This window comes from Macrotis lagotis, chromosome 1, assembly GCF_037893015.1.
Source record: "Macrotis lagotis isolate mMagLag1 chromosome 1, bilby.v1.9.chrom.fasta, whole genome shotgun sequence".
Taxonomy (NCBI): Eukaryota; Metazoa; Chordata; class Mammalia; order Peramelemorphia; family Peramelidae; genus Macrotis; species Macrotis lagotis.
The window spans coordinates 227,708,592-227,727,931 of record NC_133658.1 but is presented as its reverse complement, the minus strand read 5'-3'; the positions used below and the strand labels follow the sequence as shown (position 1 = coordinate 227,727,931).

General features: G+C 35.6%; 1 protein-coding gene across 3 annotated transcripts in view; it reads left to right on the top strand.

Annotated features, from left to right (window-relative positions):
* Positions 1 to 19,340, top strand: part of STRN (striatin) — a 172,898-nt gene that overhangs the window by 37,828 nt on the left and 115,730 nt on the right. For all 3 annotated transcript variants that reach the window (XM_074209698.1, XM_074209700.1, XM_074209699.1), the window contains exon 2: positions 17,752 to 17,855. In XM_074209698.1, the coding sequence (XP_074065799.1) occupies positions 17,752 to 17,855 (104 nt within the window). The remainder of the gene's footprint in view (positions 1 to 17,751; positions 17,856 to 19,340) is intronic.

Sequence of the window (19,340 nt, the reverse complement as noted above, 5' to 3'; positions counted from 1 at the left end):
GTACTTTCCTAAAGATTTAGGATTCATAAAAGAGCAAAAGACAAGCCTTCCTCCCAAGGAGCTCACAGTGCAACCAGTGAGACTGCATGAAAGTAAATAGCACACATACAAGCAATAGGATCTATATCAATGAAAGACAGTCGGCAGAGATTTCATCTATCAGTATATTTCTTTTTTTTTAGGATTTTTTTTTTGCAAGGCAAATGGGGTTAAGTGGCTTGCCCAAGGCCACACAGCTAGGTAATTATTATGTGTCTGAGACCGGATTTGAACCCAGGTCCTCTTGACTCCAAGGCTGGTGCTTTATCCACTACGCCACCTAGCCGCCCCCATCAGTACATTTCACGAGTACTTTGTCGAAGGATGCTTCCCTTCTCTCAGCTCATATTGTTCTTTGAGCCATATTCTCTTTGACTCATAAGAGTTCAGTCTAAAATCTAATTGGTGTTATAATATCTGCTCTGATTCTCAGTGATTTTTTTCTTAGTATCAAAGTCCTTATATTCTGAATCATATTGCAAGCATACTAGGTAAAAGTAGAACCTTATGTTCTAAATGGATTATAGATAGTGTCATAACAGGATTTTGTTTTATAGTGAGGTATGATTAAAATGTATTACTATAATTTGAAATTGGATCTTATTGGACTGTTTATTACTTGATTTTCCATGTATGCAAATATTTAGTGTGTATTGCTAGATTAAAAGACAGGTGATTCTGTAGGTAGATGGATCTAAAGTCAGGAAGCTTTGAGTTTAAATATGACTTCAGACATGGCTGTGTGTCTTGATCAAGTCTCTTAACTTAACTTCTCCTGTGGAAAAGAAAATGGCAAACCATTCCAGTATATGGGTTGAATGATTGAAATGACTGAAGATCAATCAAATAAGGTGGTTGAACCAGATTATATCTAATATTTAGCACTTATTATTAATATATTGGGCAGGTACTATAATAAGATTCCATTGTAACACAGTCCTTGACTTCAAGAAATTTGCATATTCTGAGATAAATATGTATATGTGTGTATAATTATATATTTATATATATATATTTATATTTATATTTATATATATATTTATATATTATATAATTATATATATATATATATAATTATATATATTTATATATAAGTCACAAAGTTTCTTTATTAAGTCATATAGGAGATTAGGAAAGACCTCAAGAAAAGAGATCATGCTTAAACTAAATTTTGAGGAAAACAAAAATGAGAATGCAGTTCATTTTGGACCTAAGGGACAGCCTGGAATGTGTGGAGATAGGAAGAGATAGACTGTTACAGATGCAGAAAAGCATATGTTTTATTCAAGGAAATAATGTGATTAGCCAGATTATAGGGATTGGATCAGGGCTTCATAAGAGTAGAGGGATTTGGTCTTGGTTAAAGAGACTGGAATAAAACAGAAGAAAATGAAGGATTTTATTGGTAGCTTTTGGGGGGGTGGTGTAGAGAAAAAGAGTAGTATGTTAGACTGGAGAAACCAAGAAATTTTAAGATTTAAAATGGTCAGATTCATATTTTAATTTTGTAATCTCTTTTATAAAGGAGCCACATTTAAATGGAAGGTTTTTTTGTTATAAATAGTAGAAGCAATGAACTTGGAGGTTTGAACCTGGGAGTCAGGGCAGGAATTTGAATATTGGTTTTGTGACTTTATACTGTTGGACTTTGGAAAAGTAATCTCCCTGAGAGTCTGACTGTGGCAACCGAAATCTCAGCCCTAGTTTTACTTATCCTTTATACCTGTGATTCTAGTTTAAAACATTCTTTTCCTTAAACACAAACTTAGAGATGAAAACCTTTAATTAGTTTGTTTTTCTGATAGTTTTTGTTAATTTTTTAATTTTAGGTTTTACATATAATATTGCTTTTTCATATTCATTATTTGCTTATCAAGTACCAAAGGAATGGTAAAGTTGCCTGCATTTCTTTCCATAAAAGTTTTGTCTAAATTAGTTGTAGATTTAGCTAAACTGGCAAAACTTAGGTGCTCATTCAGGTAAATGGAAGATTTTGAAACCTTTTTAAAATTGATTTTTATTATTGACTTTAGAGGTGAAAATTTTGAAACAACTTCAAGTATTTGTGTTTTTGAATATGTTGTGTACTTTTAATTATCCACTTAAGCATATTTTTTCTCACACAAAACATTTACAATTTTAAATTTCATTTGTCAACCATATTAGGTTCATCACAAACTTTTACAGAAGTAGAGAATTTTAAGAATTTAAATGAAAATATCTCAATCATGATGTTTGATATGTATCTTGTATGAACAATTTTAGCTGTTAGAGGGAAAAATAACCATCACCAATAAGTTAAATTTTATAATACTTGCTATGTGTCACATGCCATGCTAAGTACTTTACAAAGATTATTTCATTCCATCTTCTCAACAACCTTAGGAGATAGGTACTATTAATCTTCATTTAATACACATGGGGAAAATGAAGCAATGGTGTTACATGGCTTGTCTAGGAACCAAGCTAGTATCTGAGACCAGATTTGAACCTAGGTCTTTCTGAGTTCAGGCCCTTCCTCTTAATGCCTGTGTGATACACTAGAAACCTGCCAGATACATATTGGACACTCAGGATGCAAAGCCCAAAGAGAAATGTTCCCTGCCCTCAAGCAGTTAATATTTTGCCCGTAGAGACAGAATATATAATATATGTGTATATATATGTGTATTTAGATGTAAAATATATTTATGATAACTGAAGAGAAACTGAAGATGTGTTTCACTATTACTCATTTATACTGTAAAACATGACTTATAGCTGATTGTGCTAAGTTAAGCCAACAAACACAGTGGTAGACAATTAAATACTTGGAGAATTGCATTACTTTTAGATATGGCAATTTAAGAAACAAAACATTATAAAATAGAAAGTGGTATTAATGAAGTTAATTTAATTTCTTCTTTTCCTCTAGCCTTATATGTACCGCGGTTATGAATAGAAGTAACCATTTCCCAGTTTGCATTTTTTGTGGCATAGATGTATTATCAGGTGTTACCATTTGATATGGCTTTATGTGTAAGAAAAAATTGTAGGAACTCTAATAATCAATTTTTTTGTTTTGTTTTCTCTGTATTCCTTTGGGAGGACTGGAGTGAAGTTGATAGTAGCAAAAACAAGATATTGAGGAAGTGGTCAAAAGTGCAACTTCACTGTCATTTTAATATGTGAACCCAGAAAATAACATCCACAACATTGAGTTTCTAGTCAATTCAATACTTTGTTATTAGACTACTAATTCTAATTCCCCCTGAGTAAGGGGAATATATTTGATCTACAATTATTTGAAAAGAAGCAAGACTTTTACTTCAGAATCGAGGATATTTACTAAGCATTGGACCTGGAATCAACAATTTTCAAGATATATAAAAAAGGGAAAGATAACTTCATTGAGAGGAAAAGACATTTATAATATTATTACCAAAAAGGGTGACAGAAGTACATTAGTAACTGTTGACACATCTACTTTCATTCTTATTTTGACAAAATCTATGTAATGATACTCTAAATGTGAATTAGGGATATCCTTGATGAATATATGAGTACAGGTTTATCTAGATTATTACTGAAGAATATAGAGAATACAAGACTTTACAGTGTTTATTGTTTTTTGAGTATGGATAAAAATCATCACAGAGCAAAAAACGACCTTAAAGCCTGTCTTCCCTAAGTTTCATTTTCTCCCCATTGTTTCAGATTAAGTTATGACTTCCTCTGTTTGGTACCATAAAGCCCTTTTCATAGTGGAGTCATCAAACCTCCATTTCTATATTGATTACACTTGACTCACCTTCCTATACTCTGCAGTCCATTCCTTTTTGAATAAAGTTCCATGCAGGCAGGTGGGAGATCCCTCAGGCCTTCCTGTCAGGCCTTTCCCAGTTAGTTTTCACCCCAAGTAAATCTTTTATTTATCTTTGTTCACAATACATGCTCCCAGAAGAATTTAAATTCCTTGAGACTTACTTTTTGTCTTTGTGCCTTCAGCAGCTGGCTCAGGATTTGGCACATGGAAGGCATGTGAGTTAATAGGCAAAACAAGGGAACCAGTAAATTTTGAAAATGAACTAGTGCTACATTTAAGATGATCATTACATATCAGTGATTTCATATTCATTTTAACAAATTATGTTTATATAAAGGTTATGTCAATTGAAAATGGAAATTACTATATTTTAATGACTAGTTATTTGTTGTTGATGAAAAGATTCTGAAATAATACTAGCAGTTTTGGAAGAAGTAGACTACTAAAGAATACAAGAGGAAGCATTTATATAGTGCTTTAAGTTTTCAAAGTTTTCATATGTAATCTCATTTGATCTTCACACTACTCCTGGGATTATTATTGTTCCCATTGGAAAAAGAAAGGCTTTGAGAGGTGATGTGATTTTCCTAGAGGTCTCAGAAGTATCTGAGTCAGGATTGTAAAGGAATCTGATCAGCACTCTGCATTGGGCTCTCTCCCCATCTGCCTCAAAAGGAAACTTTAACTTAGATCATTTACTATTCTGATACAGTTCACATTAGGTCACTAGTTAGTTTTGATAATATTTTTAAAAGGTATTAAACCTAAAAATATTCTACTCTGCTTTTGGAATAATAATGGTTTGGTCTTTTTTATAATATGAAGTATATAATTGCAAAAAGCTTTAGAATTACTGTATTTGAGAAAAAATAAACAGCTGATGTCAGGGAGAAAGTGCTGCAGTAGGAACTAGGAAATTTGGTTTTCAGTTCTGATTGTCCTCCCTACAACCACTGTACTTATATTCAAGTCAATTACTCATTTTGAACCTCATTTTACTCATGTGTAAAATAAAGGATTTTATTAGATAAACTCTCAACTCCATTGTACCCTTGTGAACAGTCAAGAGAGTTATGATTCAAATATCTTTTCATAATTTCATAATGGCCATCTAGGTGCTAATTTTTTATTTAATATTTTATTTTTCCCCATTTACATGTAGACACAATTTTTAGTAGCAGATTTAAAAAAAAATTTTAATTCCAATTTCTTTCCCTCTTCTCTCCCTTTATTGAGAAGACAGGGTAGTTGTGCAAAACATTTCCATATTATTCATGTTCAGAAAGAAATCTGCCCCAAAAAGTCCAGTTCCAAGAAAAATAAAGTTTAAAAAGTTATGTTATTATTATTATTATTATTATTATTATTATTATTATTATTATTATATGCTATTACCCTATTTCCAGATTCTAGTAGTTTTTTCTGTGGAGATGGATAGCATTTTTCATCATAAGCTCTTTGGAATTATCTTGGATCTTTGTAAGTAATTCATAGTTGATCACTTTAAAATATTGCTATTGTTGTGTACAATAGTCTCCTAACTCTGCTCATTTCACTTTGCAACAGTTCATATAAATGTTTTTAGTTTTTTTAAAGCATTCTGCTTGTAATTTCTTATAGCACAGTAGTTTTTCATCATAATCCTGTACTACTACTTGTTCATCCATTCCCCAATTGATTGATATCCCCTCAAATTACAATTTTTTGCCATCACAAAACTGTTATAAACATTTTTTTAGATTTCTTTGGGATATAGATCTACAGTGGTATTGTTGCAGTAAAGGATTTTATAGCCCATTGGGCATGGTTCCAAATTGCTATCCAGAATTTTATTGTCAGTTTACAACTCCACCAGTAAGACATTAATGTACCAATTTTCCCACATCCCTTCCAACATTTATCATTTTCTGTTATATGAGCCAATCTCATAGATTTGGAGTGGTACCTCAGAGATGTTTTAATTCTGTTTCTCTAAGTCAGTAGTTATTTGGAACATTTTTTCACAGACCACAGATACTTTGAGTATTTTGTTTGAAAACTTAATACCTGTTCATATCCATTTGTCAATTGGGAAATAGCATAATTTTTATAAATTTGACTTCTCTATACATTTGAGAAATGAGACCTTTATCAGAGAAGCTTAAAAATTTTTTTCAAAGTTATAATTAGTAATTGTGTATTTCCCACCAACCTGGTTTTTCCTACTCTTTTCACCCTCTTCGTCCTCAAAAGTGTTTTCCTTCTGAATAAATACCTTCCCCAGTCTATTCTTCTTTCTTTTACCCCTCCCCCTCCAGATTTCCCTTATTTTCTCTCCCCCCCCCTTCTTTCCTGAAGGTAATATAATTCCCTCTTTGTGGCATAGCAGGGAGAGTAAGGTTCAAGTACTCTTGTGTACCTCCCTCATCTTCCCCTCTACTATAAAAACTCTCTTGGTGCTACATTTATGTGACATAATTTATACCATTCTTTCTCTCTCTTTTCCCTTCAGTGTATTCCTCTTTCTCACTGCTTAGTTTTATTTTTTTTAGATATCATTCCATCATACTGAACTCACCTGTGTCTTGTCTATATATTCTTTTTCTAACTGCCCTAATAATGGGGAAGTTCTCAGGAGTTACTAGTATCATCTTACAGTGTAGTAATATAAAGTTTCACTTTTAAGAATTGCATCTTCTTGATTCCTTTTTGATTTTTCTGTTTTACTTTTTTTATGCTTCCCTTCAATTTTGCATTTGAAAGTCAAATTTTCTGTTTAGCTTTGTTATTTTCATCAGTAATTACTTCTAATGAACTAAATATCCATTTTTCCCCTAAAGGATTATACTCAGTTTTGCTGGGTAGGCAATTCTTGGTTGTAATCTTTGCTCCTTTTCCCTCTGAAATATCATATTCCAAGCCCTTTGATCCTTTCAGTGTAGTAGAAGCTGCTAAGTCTTGGGTTTTCCTGATTGTAGCTTTGTTATTTTGAGTGTTAATATTCCTGGGAGTTTTCATTTTGTAATCTATTTCAGGTGGTAATTGGCAGATTCTTTTAATTTCTCTTTTACCCTCTGGTTCTAGGATAGTAGGACAGTTTTCCTTGATAATTTTTTTTTTTTTTTGGAGCAGAGTAAGGCAATCAGTTTTAGTGACTTGCCCAAGTCACTCAGCTAATATCAATTGTCTGAGACAGGATTTGAATTCAGATGCTTCTGACTCCAGGGTTGGTACTTTTTCCAAACATGCTGTTTACCTGCTCTGATAATTTCTTGAAAAATGTCTATGTTCCTTTTTTTAAAAAATCATGACTTTTAGATAATCCAAATAATTCTTTAATTATCTTTCCTTGTTTCATTTTCCAGGTCAATTGGTTTTCCAGTGAGATATTTCACATTCTATTCTTTTGATCTTACTTGGTTGATTCTTGATATCTCATGGAGTTATTAGTTTCTACTTGCTTAATTATAATTTTTTCCAACATGCAAAATTTTATTTAAAATTTTTCCCCCAGCTACATGTGAAAACAAATTTCAACATTTACTTTCAAAACTTGAGTTCCAAATTCTCTCCCTTCCTCCCACCCCAGTTAACTCTTTGAAAGAGCAACTTGATACAGATTAAAAATGTGCAGCCATGTTACTACAATAGTCATGTTGTAAAAGTAAATATAACACCTCCCCCCCCACATACACAAAGAACAAGAAACCTCAAGAAAAATAAAGAGGAAAGAAAAGTATACTTCAGTCTATATTCAGACATCTTTAGCTTTGTTTTTGGGATGGATAACTTTATTAACATTAGGGAAATTGTTTCAATATTTTTTACACAGTTGGTATTGGTAGCTATATTTCCCTCCATCCTATTCCCCCCTCCCACCCCCATTTATTCTATTCTCTCTTTCCTTTTACCTAATCCTGCTTCACAAAATGTGTTGCATCTGACCACCCTTTTCCTCACCTACACTCCCCCCTCCCTTCCCCCCTCCCCAATCCCTTTCCTCTCCTATCTTCCTCTATGGTAAATAGATTTTCAAACCCAATTGAGTGTGTATGTTATTTCCTCTCCGAGCCACTTCTGATCAGAGTAAGGCTTACTCACTCCCCCTCACTTTCCCTCCTTCTACTCCACTGCAGAAACTTTCTTACTTCTTTTAAGTGAAATAACTTAGCCCATTCTACCTCCTCTTTCTTCTTTTTCCTAGTATGTTCCTTTTCCCCCCATTAACTCCCTCCCATCTTTTTAATATATTTGAACTTCAATTTCAGCTCCCTCCTGTGCCTTGTCTGTACATGCTTCTTCTAACTGTCCTAATAAATGAGAAGGTTCATATGAGTTATTAGTATCATCTTCCCATGCAGTACTACAAGCAGTTCAACATTATTAAATCTTCTCTCCTCTTTCCCCCTCCCTATGCTTCACTTGAGTACTGTACTTGAAGATCAAACTTTTTGTTCAGCTCTGGTCATTTTATTAAGAAAGTCTGAAAGTCTCCTATTTCAATGAATGTCCATCTTTCTCCCTGAAGTTATTTGGAGCATTTTTCATAGACCATTGGATACTTTGATTATTTTGTTTGAAAACTTAATACCTGTTCATATCCATTTGTCATTTGGGAAATAGCATAATTTTTATAAATTTGACTTCTCTATAATTTGAGAAATGAGATCTTTATCAGACAAACTTCAAAAAATTTTTCACAGCTGTAATTAGCAACTGTGTATTTCCTACCATTCTGTTTTTCCTACTCTGTCTTTCACCCTCTGGGTAGTTGGTTCCCTTTGTAATCCAAGCTCCTTACTTGAATACATTATAGAAATGCAAATTACATTGTCAGCTAAATGAGTAGGTAAAATAATGTTTTGGTTTTGGTGTGTGTTTTTGTGTTTGTAGGGTGTGATGAATTGAAAGTGAGGTAGGTAGAGATTATATAAGATTATTAACTTGAATATCTTTTGTAGATCTTTAAATAGAGAGCCCTTACCTAAGCCTGTCTCCAAAGTATTATGAAATTTAATGAACTGATGTTTGTAATGCTTTGGATTACAACTGATGCTTTGGATACCTTAATTAAAAGGTTCTATTTTAAATCTAAATATCATTAATTATCATTCTAGTGACTTAGTTACTTTTAAACTATCATAATCTCTTCACTAATTAAATACCTCATACTAGTCCCATATGTAAGAATGCCTTTCTTTTAAGAGTACATGTCTATGTAGTTGCTTTAATATTAAAATATATCTAAACTCTTGCCTGAGGAAGTTCAAAATGAGTGGGAAGATGGAATTTATGTTAGGGGCCATTTAAAAATAACTTAAAGTATATTAGTCATTTTGCATTTTCCCTTTACCCACTATATCAGGGCTATCCAGCCCTCTGTGGGTTTACTAAATGCTTTATTAAACTCTTTGGCAGAACTCTCACTAAAATGGCAAATCAAAATGTATCGTCTGTTGTTTCAGTAAACATTTTTAAAGTAAGGTTGGACACCTTTGTACTAGATGATAGAAAACGGGGGAAAATCAGAAGAGTGAAGAGAAGGAAACAGGATTTTAAGTGTTGTAGTATACACTTCAAATAAGCCCAAGGTTAAAAGTCAATCCATTTAAAAATACTCCATTTTGAAATTTAATTGTATCAAAGGGTGGAAAAGGGTCCAGATGAATAAAAGGTAGTTGCATCATAAATGTTATAAATGAATTAAAAGAAAAACCTGCTAGAGTGAGAGAAAACTGTGCATTTTATTCATGAACCTTGCAATATACACCTTACAAGATACAGGTACCTCACTCCTAGGTGTGAAGCACACTTTAATCTCAGGAGTCAGGTAATTTATTGTCCTCAGAAACTCTTTCCCCTCCTTGGATATTCATAGGCTCTCAGAGTTTGAGTTACAATCTAAAATGCCTGCCCATTCCATGATATACCCCTAATATGATCCCCCCCACATCATCTAAGGCATAACATGCTAAAGAACCCCAATCTTCACAGGGGGTGTGTGGGTTAATATTCAATTACCTAATTGCCCAAACTCAGTAGCATTAGGTTAAGATCTCTAGCTCACTCAGGTTTGGTATCCTTGGAATGGGATTGGGAAGACTTCCAGTCTTGTGTTTGGCTGGGCCATTCCCCCTTTGTAATGGATTCCCTAAGGCTCCCCTCCACACCCTGTGAAGACCAACACCTTACATTTCTCACAACTCCCCCCTTTTCTTTTTAATAACAACTTGGTCTTCCGCACTTCATCAGCAGTGTCTTCAAATTAATTCATAATCCTCATCCTTGAAAGGACTGACTTTCCCCTATCAATATCTTTACCTCTTCCTTATTAGAATCGTATACCTGTACTAATTTGTTGATAGAATCTTGTACTGAGTTAACTGGATCATACGTGGGAGACGCACATGCCTAATAGGATTCTCCTTAGGGCCAATAGTAAGATACCCAGTAACTGTTTCCATCATGAACCAGTAAACCAATTCATCCAAGAGATACTAAATGGACTTGCCCAGGTTTGGACTAGAACATGTGCCAACTTTCTAATATCCCTGGTTATCTTCTTTACCACCTGCCCATTGTCATCTATCTTTAGGCTGCAGCTTGACAAGTTGATTTTATCACAAACTACTCCTTCCTTGGCCAGCAGGTAGTCTAGTACCAATCTATGTTGAATACTCACCTCTCTTGTTTGCGTGACTTGGGTAGCCAGCAGGTCCAAGACCCTAGCTTGTTTGGTAATTATTTCAACTATACCTTGGAGCTTTTTTAGCCTATTCAGGATATAAATTGGTGTTCCATAGCCCCAACTCCCATCCTGTGCCCAGGTAGTAGGCCCTTAAGTCTAGATAACTCCCTGACCAACTCTTTGAGGACAACTGGGTCTAGGCAGTAGTCCTACAAATCCAGTAATGTCCCTCTAGTGCTAGTTGGTCTTCCAGGAATAGTTTCCAACAAATGGATAATACTGTTCCTCCTTTTTGCTTCCAAGGGGCCCTCTTAAATAGGCCATATAATCATCATGATAATAGGTACATTTCCAAAGTTGCTATACCTCCTTCCACTGCAAGTTTTTATACCAATGTCTTTAGAAAGGTCTTCCTGGCTCCAAAATCCAAGCTAAATTCCTGATTTTTGTGCCATTGGATCAACCCTAAGAATAGCTAATATACCTAGTGATGGTTCCTTAAACTATCTTTCTTGCAAATGGCCATTTCAGCACTTTCCTTGCAAGTCCATACTGACTCATAATCAGTTTCCCTTAACAAATGCCCCAGTTTGTGCATCTTTATAAGGGATCCAGGTACCATCATTAATCTCACATGAGTCTGAGGCCACCTATCTTGTTGAGTCCTGAATATATGCGCCCTGCTTCTGGACATGTCCAGATATTTGCTACTGCCCAGGCAATTATCCTGGCCAGTCACTTATAAACAATAGTCACCCTGAACCGACTCAGTCACATGCCACTGGTATCTCTCTCCTCTGGATCAGAATGTTGCACCACAGTGCACCTCTGACCAGGGACTGAGAATCTAGGTCAGACTCAGGGGTACCCAAGGCCAATTCTCAAACTGCTGTGAACTATGGCAAGTTCAACAGCCACACCAAAAGACTGGGCATTGACTTCTGCTAGCTAGACTCTTCTCCCACCTTTACTAACACCCTGTTGTCTAAATCAGAGATAGGACTCATTCCCTATACAGACTCACATAGCTATAATAATGCCACTCAGTAATTTCCTTTCTTTCTCAATGGAGAATATTTTTACCCTGCCTCCCCTCTTCCTTTCTTGTAAGGCAAAGGGCATAAGTAGGGGTGTCACACTTAAAAAATCAAGGAGAAGTTACAGATAAACAATGTACACGTAGGTGAGAGATGGTGGAAATAACTGGTCCAATGTCTCTTCTCTCCTGTCTTCTCTTCTTTTCTCCCTTGGAGGCATCCAATGTTCTTTAGCAGCTTCTGAATCTGTTCCAAAAAAGTTCTCTCCAGCTCTGACTCCTTGAGAACTTGCCTTCTGGTAGAGAAACTACTTAACATCTTATTCAGATCAAAACATATGTTTCCATCACAAAACAATGACATTCTGGAACTTAATACAATTTACATTTTGCCTTATTGCCATAATGACACACAGTTCACTTTTTTTTTTAGGTTTTTGCAAGGCAAAGGGGGTTAAGTGGCTTGCCCAAGGCCACACAGCTAGGTAATTACTAAGTATCTGAGACCAAATTTGAACCCAGGTACTCCTGACTCCAGGGCTGGTGCTTTATCCACTACGCCACCTAGCCGCCCCCATAGTTCACTTTTAACACAAACTTCCTTTAGTATTTTACTACATGAGCAAACTCAAAAGCTTGAGTCAATGTGATCATTCTCATTGGGAGTTTGCTCCATACACACATTCAACAGTCGTCTTTGTTCTAAGAGTACCCAGCATCTGGCTTAAAATAAAACAATTTTAACCTTTGCTCTCATTACAATAACGATTCCTTAATGACATCCTTAACCAAAATGAAATTTTTTTTTCCAAATGTTCCCATATTTTCCTTTTCCTAGTATACTTATTAACTCACACTCCTTTCCTTAAACTAGAACTTGAAACTGTAATTATCCTAAGAATTTCCCATTCTTCTTACCTAAATATCCCCTCTAATACAAAAACTAAGGAAACTTAATTCCTTTTAGCATGTAGCTGATAGCAGGTGTCAGAGCCAGACACCTAGCCCATCTCTGGCTATTAGATCTAATTTGCCTAAAACTTTCCAGGACATTAAAGGAAATTTCCTTTATGAGTATTGACTGTCAGTGTCTAGGCAGAGCTCACATGAGTAAGTCAAATGTCTTAGGCCAGATTTATTCTTCCAGGTGAGGTATTATCCAAATATCATTTTGGGGAAATCAAGTCAAAGGGGTCCAACCTCAGCCATACTGAGAAGCCGCCCCTTCAGCTGCCCACCCCTATCACCTGACAGCCTTGGCCCATTGGCTCCCTTGGCTCCAAGAATATGACATTTACCCAGTAGCATTTCTTTTTGTTGACCATCCTGGTATCTGACATAAGAGTAAAAAGTCCTGTGATCTAACATAGTAGTCTTACCTGGAAGTTCCTAGTTAAAACATCCAGTGAATACAATTCACTAAATTCCAATTATAATTTTAATGGAGCCCCAATTAATGGAAACCCCTACCTCGATTATCCTTCCTTGGTCTTTGCCTAAAACCTGGTATTCTAACTATGACTGGCCCCAGGCCTGTCTCCTACCTCTTACTAGAGACATCCCTTTGTCTGAAATCATATTTACTCTATCTCTATATGAAGGTGACATATCAGATTCCCCTTGGTTAGAGAAACCTCCTTCTAGCCTGTTGTATCTTACAACAAATAAATGCCTCCTTTGTCCAGGAGATTGCACAGAGAAACATCAAATTATCTTGTGTTTATATTTTCTATATTATATAGTGCTTTATTTCAAAGCAAACAACCACTGCTTTGGAATATACATATATATATATGTGTATATATATATATATATATGTATGTATATATGTGTGTGTGTATATATATATATATATACATATATGTATATATATATATATATACCCAAAACATTCCCAATTCACATACAATTGGGTTAAGTGACTTGTCCAAGGTCACACAGCTAAGCAATCACTAAGTATCAGAAGCCTAACCTGAACCCAGGTCTCCTGACTCTGGGGCTGGTGCTCTATCCACTGACCCACCTAGCCGCCCCCTAACATACAATTTACTTTTCAGAATTCTTTAAAACCATTAAAACATCTTAGGTAGCCTTAAATTTCCAACATGTGTTATTAATTTCATTATAACAGAACAAAAATAAGAGTAACAGAGTAACACACAAATTACTAGATTGTACAAAGAAATCCCTCCATTATTACTTTATTCATGAAGCCACAGATCTATCCCAGAAAGGGTCATACTTTTTCACATTTTCCTTATTGCCCTTCACAAGAGATAACTAAATATTGCAAATATAATCTCACATAATCTCACAAGAATATCACATAACTGAAAAAAAAAAACATCTTATTCATCAATAAGTTACCTTACAATAGGTCCCACAAGTGCAATTTGTTCAGAGCCCCGCCATCAGCTGGCTGCAGTTATCAAGAGAGAAGTCCACATTCTTGACCTCTTTAAAATTAAACATACATTGTTAATATACATTAAGATTCTTATTTAAACATCTCATTTCCCTTAGAACAAGAGCAGAATGAATATCCCATGTTCTTTACACTTTTGTCTCTTTACCCAAATTCTCAGAATCCAATCTCATACATGATACTTTAAAACCCCAATGTAATTACAATTCAACTAACTTCCCAACAGTTAACTTTGTTTATTTATTTATTTATTTAGGTTTTTTGCAAGGCAAATGGGGTTAAGTGGCTTGCCCAAGGCCACACAGCTAGGTAATTATTAAGTGTCTGAGACCAGATTTGAACCCAGGTACTCCTGACTCCAAGGCTGGTGCTCTATCCACTGTGCCACCTAGCTGCCCCCCAACAGTTAACTTTGATAAAAACCTTAGCAGTACCTTATACAGAGAATCCAGCACTCACATTCCCAAAGCTCTATTCAAAATAAAAATACAATTGTTAGCATTATTAAACTCAACATTAAAACCAATTAGAGCTTGTCCCCAAAAGACATCAGTAAACATCCCTGATAACCTAGGTATTTCTCTTCTTAGTAATACAAGACTACTTTTCTTTAACCCAAAGGTGTTACAATAGAGTTTAAAATCCCAAACCATATAACTCCTTGCAAAAGTTACAGTAGTGTTAAAATAGTTTAATCCCAAACTAATTTAACAATCTAGGTTATTTAATTCCTCCCATTCTGTACAAATTTTCAGAATGTTACAACACTAGTATCCCTCTTTTAAAACCCTCAGCATGCTTTCTAAAACTCTAAAAACTTAAAAAAAAAAGCAAGTCATCACTCAGGCCACGTGGCCAGCAGATAATTCATTAACATGATTTTCTTTCAATAGAGGAGTCTCTTAATCCTTGGATTTTAGATACTTTTTTTTCTTTCCCAATCACACATCCCACCTGTGGAGGGATCTTTCCCTTTAAGGCTTAAGTACTTGGGCTCTCCTGGCTCTCCCCCCTCCCTCCACGGGTGGGTGGGGCACTCAGTCTAGGGTTCACGTCTTAACAAGAATGGGGATGGGATCAGGACCACTATGTGTCCAACCCACGGACTCCTTTCCCCCCAACCCAGGGAGAAAGCATAAGGATAGGAAATCTTCCCTCCTCTAATTTCTCACTCTTTCCCTTAAAGGTTCTTTCTTCTCTTGAACTTCTAAACTCTTTCCCCAAAGCACAACTTGCTTTTTTTTTTCTTTTAAGAATCCACCTCCCCTTTCTTTAACTCTGCATACCTAGCACAGTACCCCAGTACCACCGGCTGATTTCCACGTGGGGGCCCGCTGCACCACCACTTCCTTCTCCTCTTAGAATGATTTGTAAGCCACTTTACAAAGTTCCCAAAATCCAGGGAGAAAGCATGGAATCTTTCCCAGACACTCCTCTCTCCTAGAACTTCTCCATCCTTCCCCTCTCTTAAACTCTTCTAAACTCTCCCCAAACCACAGCTTTTTCTCTTTACGAATCCCCTGCCCTTCCCTTAACTATACACACCTTGCACAGCTACAACTGGCTCAGTGAAGGAAGGGCTGATTTCCACGTGGGGGCCGCTGCATACTACTTCCTTCTCCACCTTCTGAAATTCCTGAGCCCAACTCCCAGATAGCCCTCTTTTAAAACTTGAGCTGGGTCCTCAGACCCAGAGATGCCTAAAAGAGACATGTACACAAGACAAGACATAACAAATACACACACTCCCACGGGAACATTCAAATTCACTCACACAGGATTGGATCCAATCGGCTTCCTTTATTTAAAAAGCATTTCTTTTTCTCCTCTCTCCAGACTTTCCCTTTCCTCTTGGGCCCTGCTGTTAGCTTCCTTTCTAGGAGCAGCCAGAGGATCCCACCTGTTTTTTTTTTTTTTAATCTTTTTCTAACTTGCTTAGAAATAATTTAGCATGCTCAATTATCCAGTATGCTGCATATTCCACCTCCTCTTTATTTGAAGGTACCTTATGGTTCACTGTTCATCAGACCCAAACCTTGGCCACCAGACAGACTGTCTTTGGATGGGGATTTGTGGCTACTCAGAATAGCAGTATCTGATGGATTTACTTTTCTCTTGACCCTGGACAGCATCCTTGCTGTCCTAGCTAGATCATTTCCTACCCAAAGGCCTCTCCTTGTGTATTGGATGGGGGGGGGGGGTGTCTCTTCCTTCCCTCCCTGAGGTGCCTTTTCGACCCCTGGCCTCCCATCTGGGACTTCCTTTCCTGGAATTGTCTAGAATCAGCCTGGAAAGATTAAAAACCAAAGTTTCCCTACCTTTCTGGGTCATTTCCACAATTTTCCATTACTCCATCAATGACAGGGTTTCAGGTCCATTTACAGATCCACCCGAGGGAACCCCGGAAAAGAAACGAGGATCTGGCTTGAAATCAAGCTGTGAGGCCTCCTTCCCCCGGTCTCTTCTGGGGCTTCCTTGAGGTGTTCTCAAGATCTGGGACAAGCCCCCAAATTGTTATAAGTGAATGAAAAGAAAAACCTGCTAGAGTGAAAGAAAATTGTGCATTTTATTCATGAACCTTGCAATATACACCTTACAAGATACAGTTACCTCACTCCTAGGTGTGAGGCACACCTTAGTCTCAAGAGTCAGGTAATTTATTGTCCTCAGAAACTCTTTCCCCTCCTTCTGAGTTTGAGTTACAATTTAAAAGGCCTGCCCATTCCATGATATGCCCCTAATATGACCCCCCCCCACATCATCTAAGGCATGACATGCTAAAGAACCCCAATCTTCACAGGGGGGTGTGTGGGTTAATATTCAATGACCTGATTGCACAAACTCAGTAGCATTAGGTCAAGATCTCTAGGTCACTCTTGACCATTGGGGTTTGGTATCCCTGGAATGGGATTAGGAAGACTCTTCTAGTCTTGTTATTGGCTGGGCCATTCCCCCTTTGTATTGGATTCCCTAAGGCTCCCCTCCACACCCTGTGAAGACCAACTTCTCACAATAAAGCAGTGTCAGTGGATACTGGCCTTACTTGAAGAATAGTGCCTTTTACTTCCTGGCCTAAAAGTAGTTAAAAACTACCTATTTTATGTTATCAGATAGAGTATTCTGTGGGTGTGTGTTTCTCTATGTATGTGCCTATGCTTACATGTGTACATGTGTAAATGTTTATATGTTTATCTCTGTCAGTGATTTGATTAGCTCCATCATTTATTGTTGGAAGGTTTCAACTTTTAAGAGGGTCTTAGTTATGGCTTTGTAACCATTTTGCTTCAGTGACACAGAGTAGTTTTTTTCCCAGCTTTAAAAGAATTCTATCATTCAAATTTTTTGATGATGATTCTGAGTGAGGTAGTTCTAGATAACTTGTTGCAAATTCTTCACATGTTTTTATAGACTTATGCAAAATATACTAATGAAACTTTAAATTTTATATATGGTTTTTTTTATACTTCTTCCCTTCCCAGTATATCTTTTCCTTGTTTTCTAACCATAGAACCATTCTTTCAAGATTCAGGATGAAAACAAAAAAAAGCAGATCAGCAAAACTAATCTTGGCAAGTTAAAAACTCAATTGTATGCAGTGTTCCAGGATCTCTTCCCTGTCCCCATCCTCCAAAAAAGGAAAGAATGTGAATTCTCATTTCTTATCTTAAGGGTCAAGCTTGATCTTTTATAATTATAAAGTATTGCTTTCCTAATCAGTGTTCTGAGTTTCCTAATTGCATTGATTTTTTCAATTCAAATGGAACCTTGTCTTTTTTCAGGCCCAGATTGCATTCCTTCAAGGAGAAAGAAAAGGACAAGAGAATCTGAAGAAAGATCTAGTAAGGAGGATCAAAATGCTGGAATATGCTCTTAAACAGGAAAGGTACTTCACTAAAATGGAAAAGAGTGTTTTAAGTTCAGTTACTTCGAGTGCTTTCATTTCACAGATTAGAAGTTTTAGAACTCTAAATTAATTTAAATTCAAAATAATTCTTTAGATATTTAATTGTGAGAAGCATTATTTGTGTTATGGGTAGAGACTGGCCTCTGGTTTAGGAAACTTGGGTTAAAGTCCTACCTCCTGTGCATTTGAACACAATGTCCCAGCAACTTAAAAGAATATTCACTAAACACATTGGCAGAAGGGATTTTTCTCACATCAAAGAAAAGGCCCTAAAAAATTTTTGTTAAAAACAATTGTGTTTTAATGTGCCTTAAAGGGTTTGATGGAGAGTAACTTAATTTTCTCCAGTACAGATGAATTTAAAGTTTTTAGCATAAGTAACTTCATAAATAAATATCTAGGCAAAACAGATTAGGGAAATGAACATCATATAAGTGATTAATAAGATGACTTGAGAGAAAATTCTGGCCTTTATTATTGATCTTGGACAAATCACATAGTATCTTTGATTCCTTATCTGTAAAAATGAGAATTAAATGGATTAGCTGACCTCAAAGGGTATCTTCCAATTAAATCCTATGTTCATAGGTACCAAATTTTACCAATATGAATTTTTAAAATGTCTTAACATAAGAAAATGCATGACTAATGAAATAAATATTGATGTCTCTAATTTTATACATTAGAAACATTTTAAAGAAAGATGGAGTGGTAGGTTGAGAAGAGAAATCAAATTGGGAATCAGGAAACCTGACTTAGATTAATTAATTTATTGAGTTCCCATTAGGTACAAGTCACTGTGTCAAAGTATGAGAGAGGAAAAACATGAGACTTAGTTTCTAGCCTTTAAGGCTCTTATGGTTTAGTTTAATTTTAGAGAAGTCAGTTAGAGTTCAGCAGTCTCTAATTATCCTTTTTGGTTCTAAAATTTTGTGATTTTAGTAAATCTACATTTAAGTAAAGGAAATTATATAAACTGAATCCTCTTTTTTTCCATCATCTTCCATAAAATCAAAAAAAATTCTGTGGGAAAAAGTTTTCTGATGATCTTTGAAAACTCTTTTTGCCATTTTTTTCTATCCTTTTCCTTACTTTCAATTGTCCCTTCCTTATTTCTGTCTCATCATTTTATCTTCCTTTAGAAGTTCCTTTCCCCTCTGCTTTTGATCTTCAATAGGCAAACAGTGCTTCTGATATACTATAGCTAAAAACAATATTACAGTTGACTAGTGTTATCTAAAATAAAAAATGCATACGTGGGAGACTCAGTGAAGTTATATGAATTTTGATATTAATTTTAGCTACTTATGTCCTTTTTCTTCATAGATCTTAGCCATATTTCAGATAGTTGAATATTTACTGTATAAGATCTTTTTTGAAAAGCTTGTATTGTGAATTTTTTTCATTATTTAATCTCAAGAGATTGAGATTAAGACTAAGATACTAAAAGAAAAATGCAAAGTC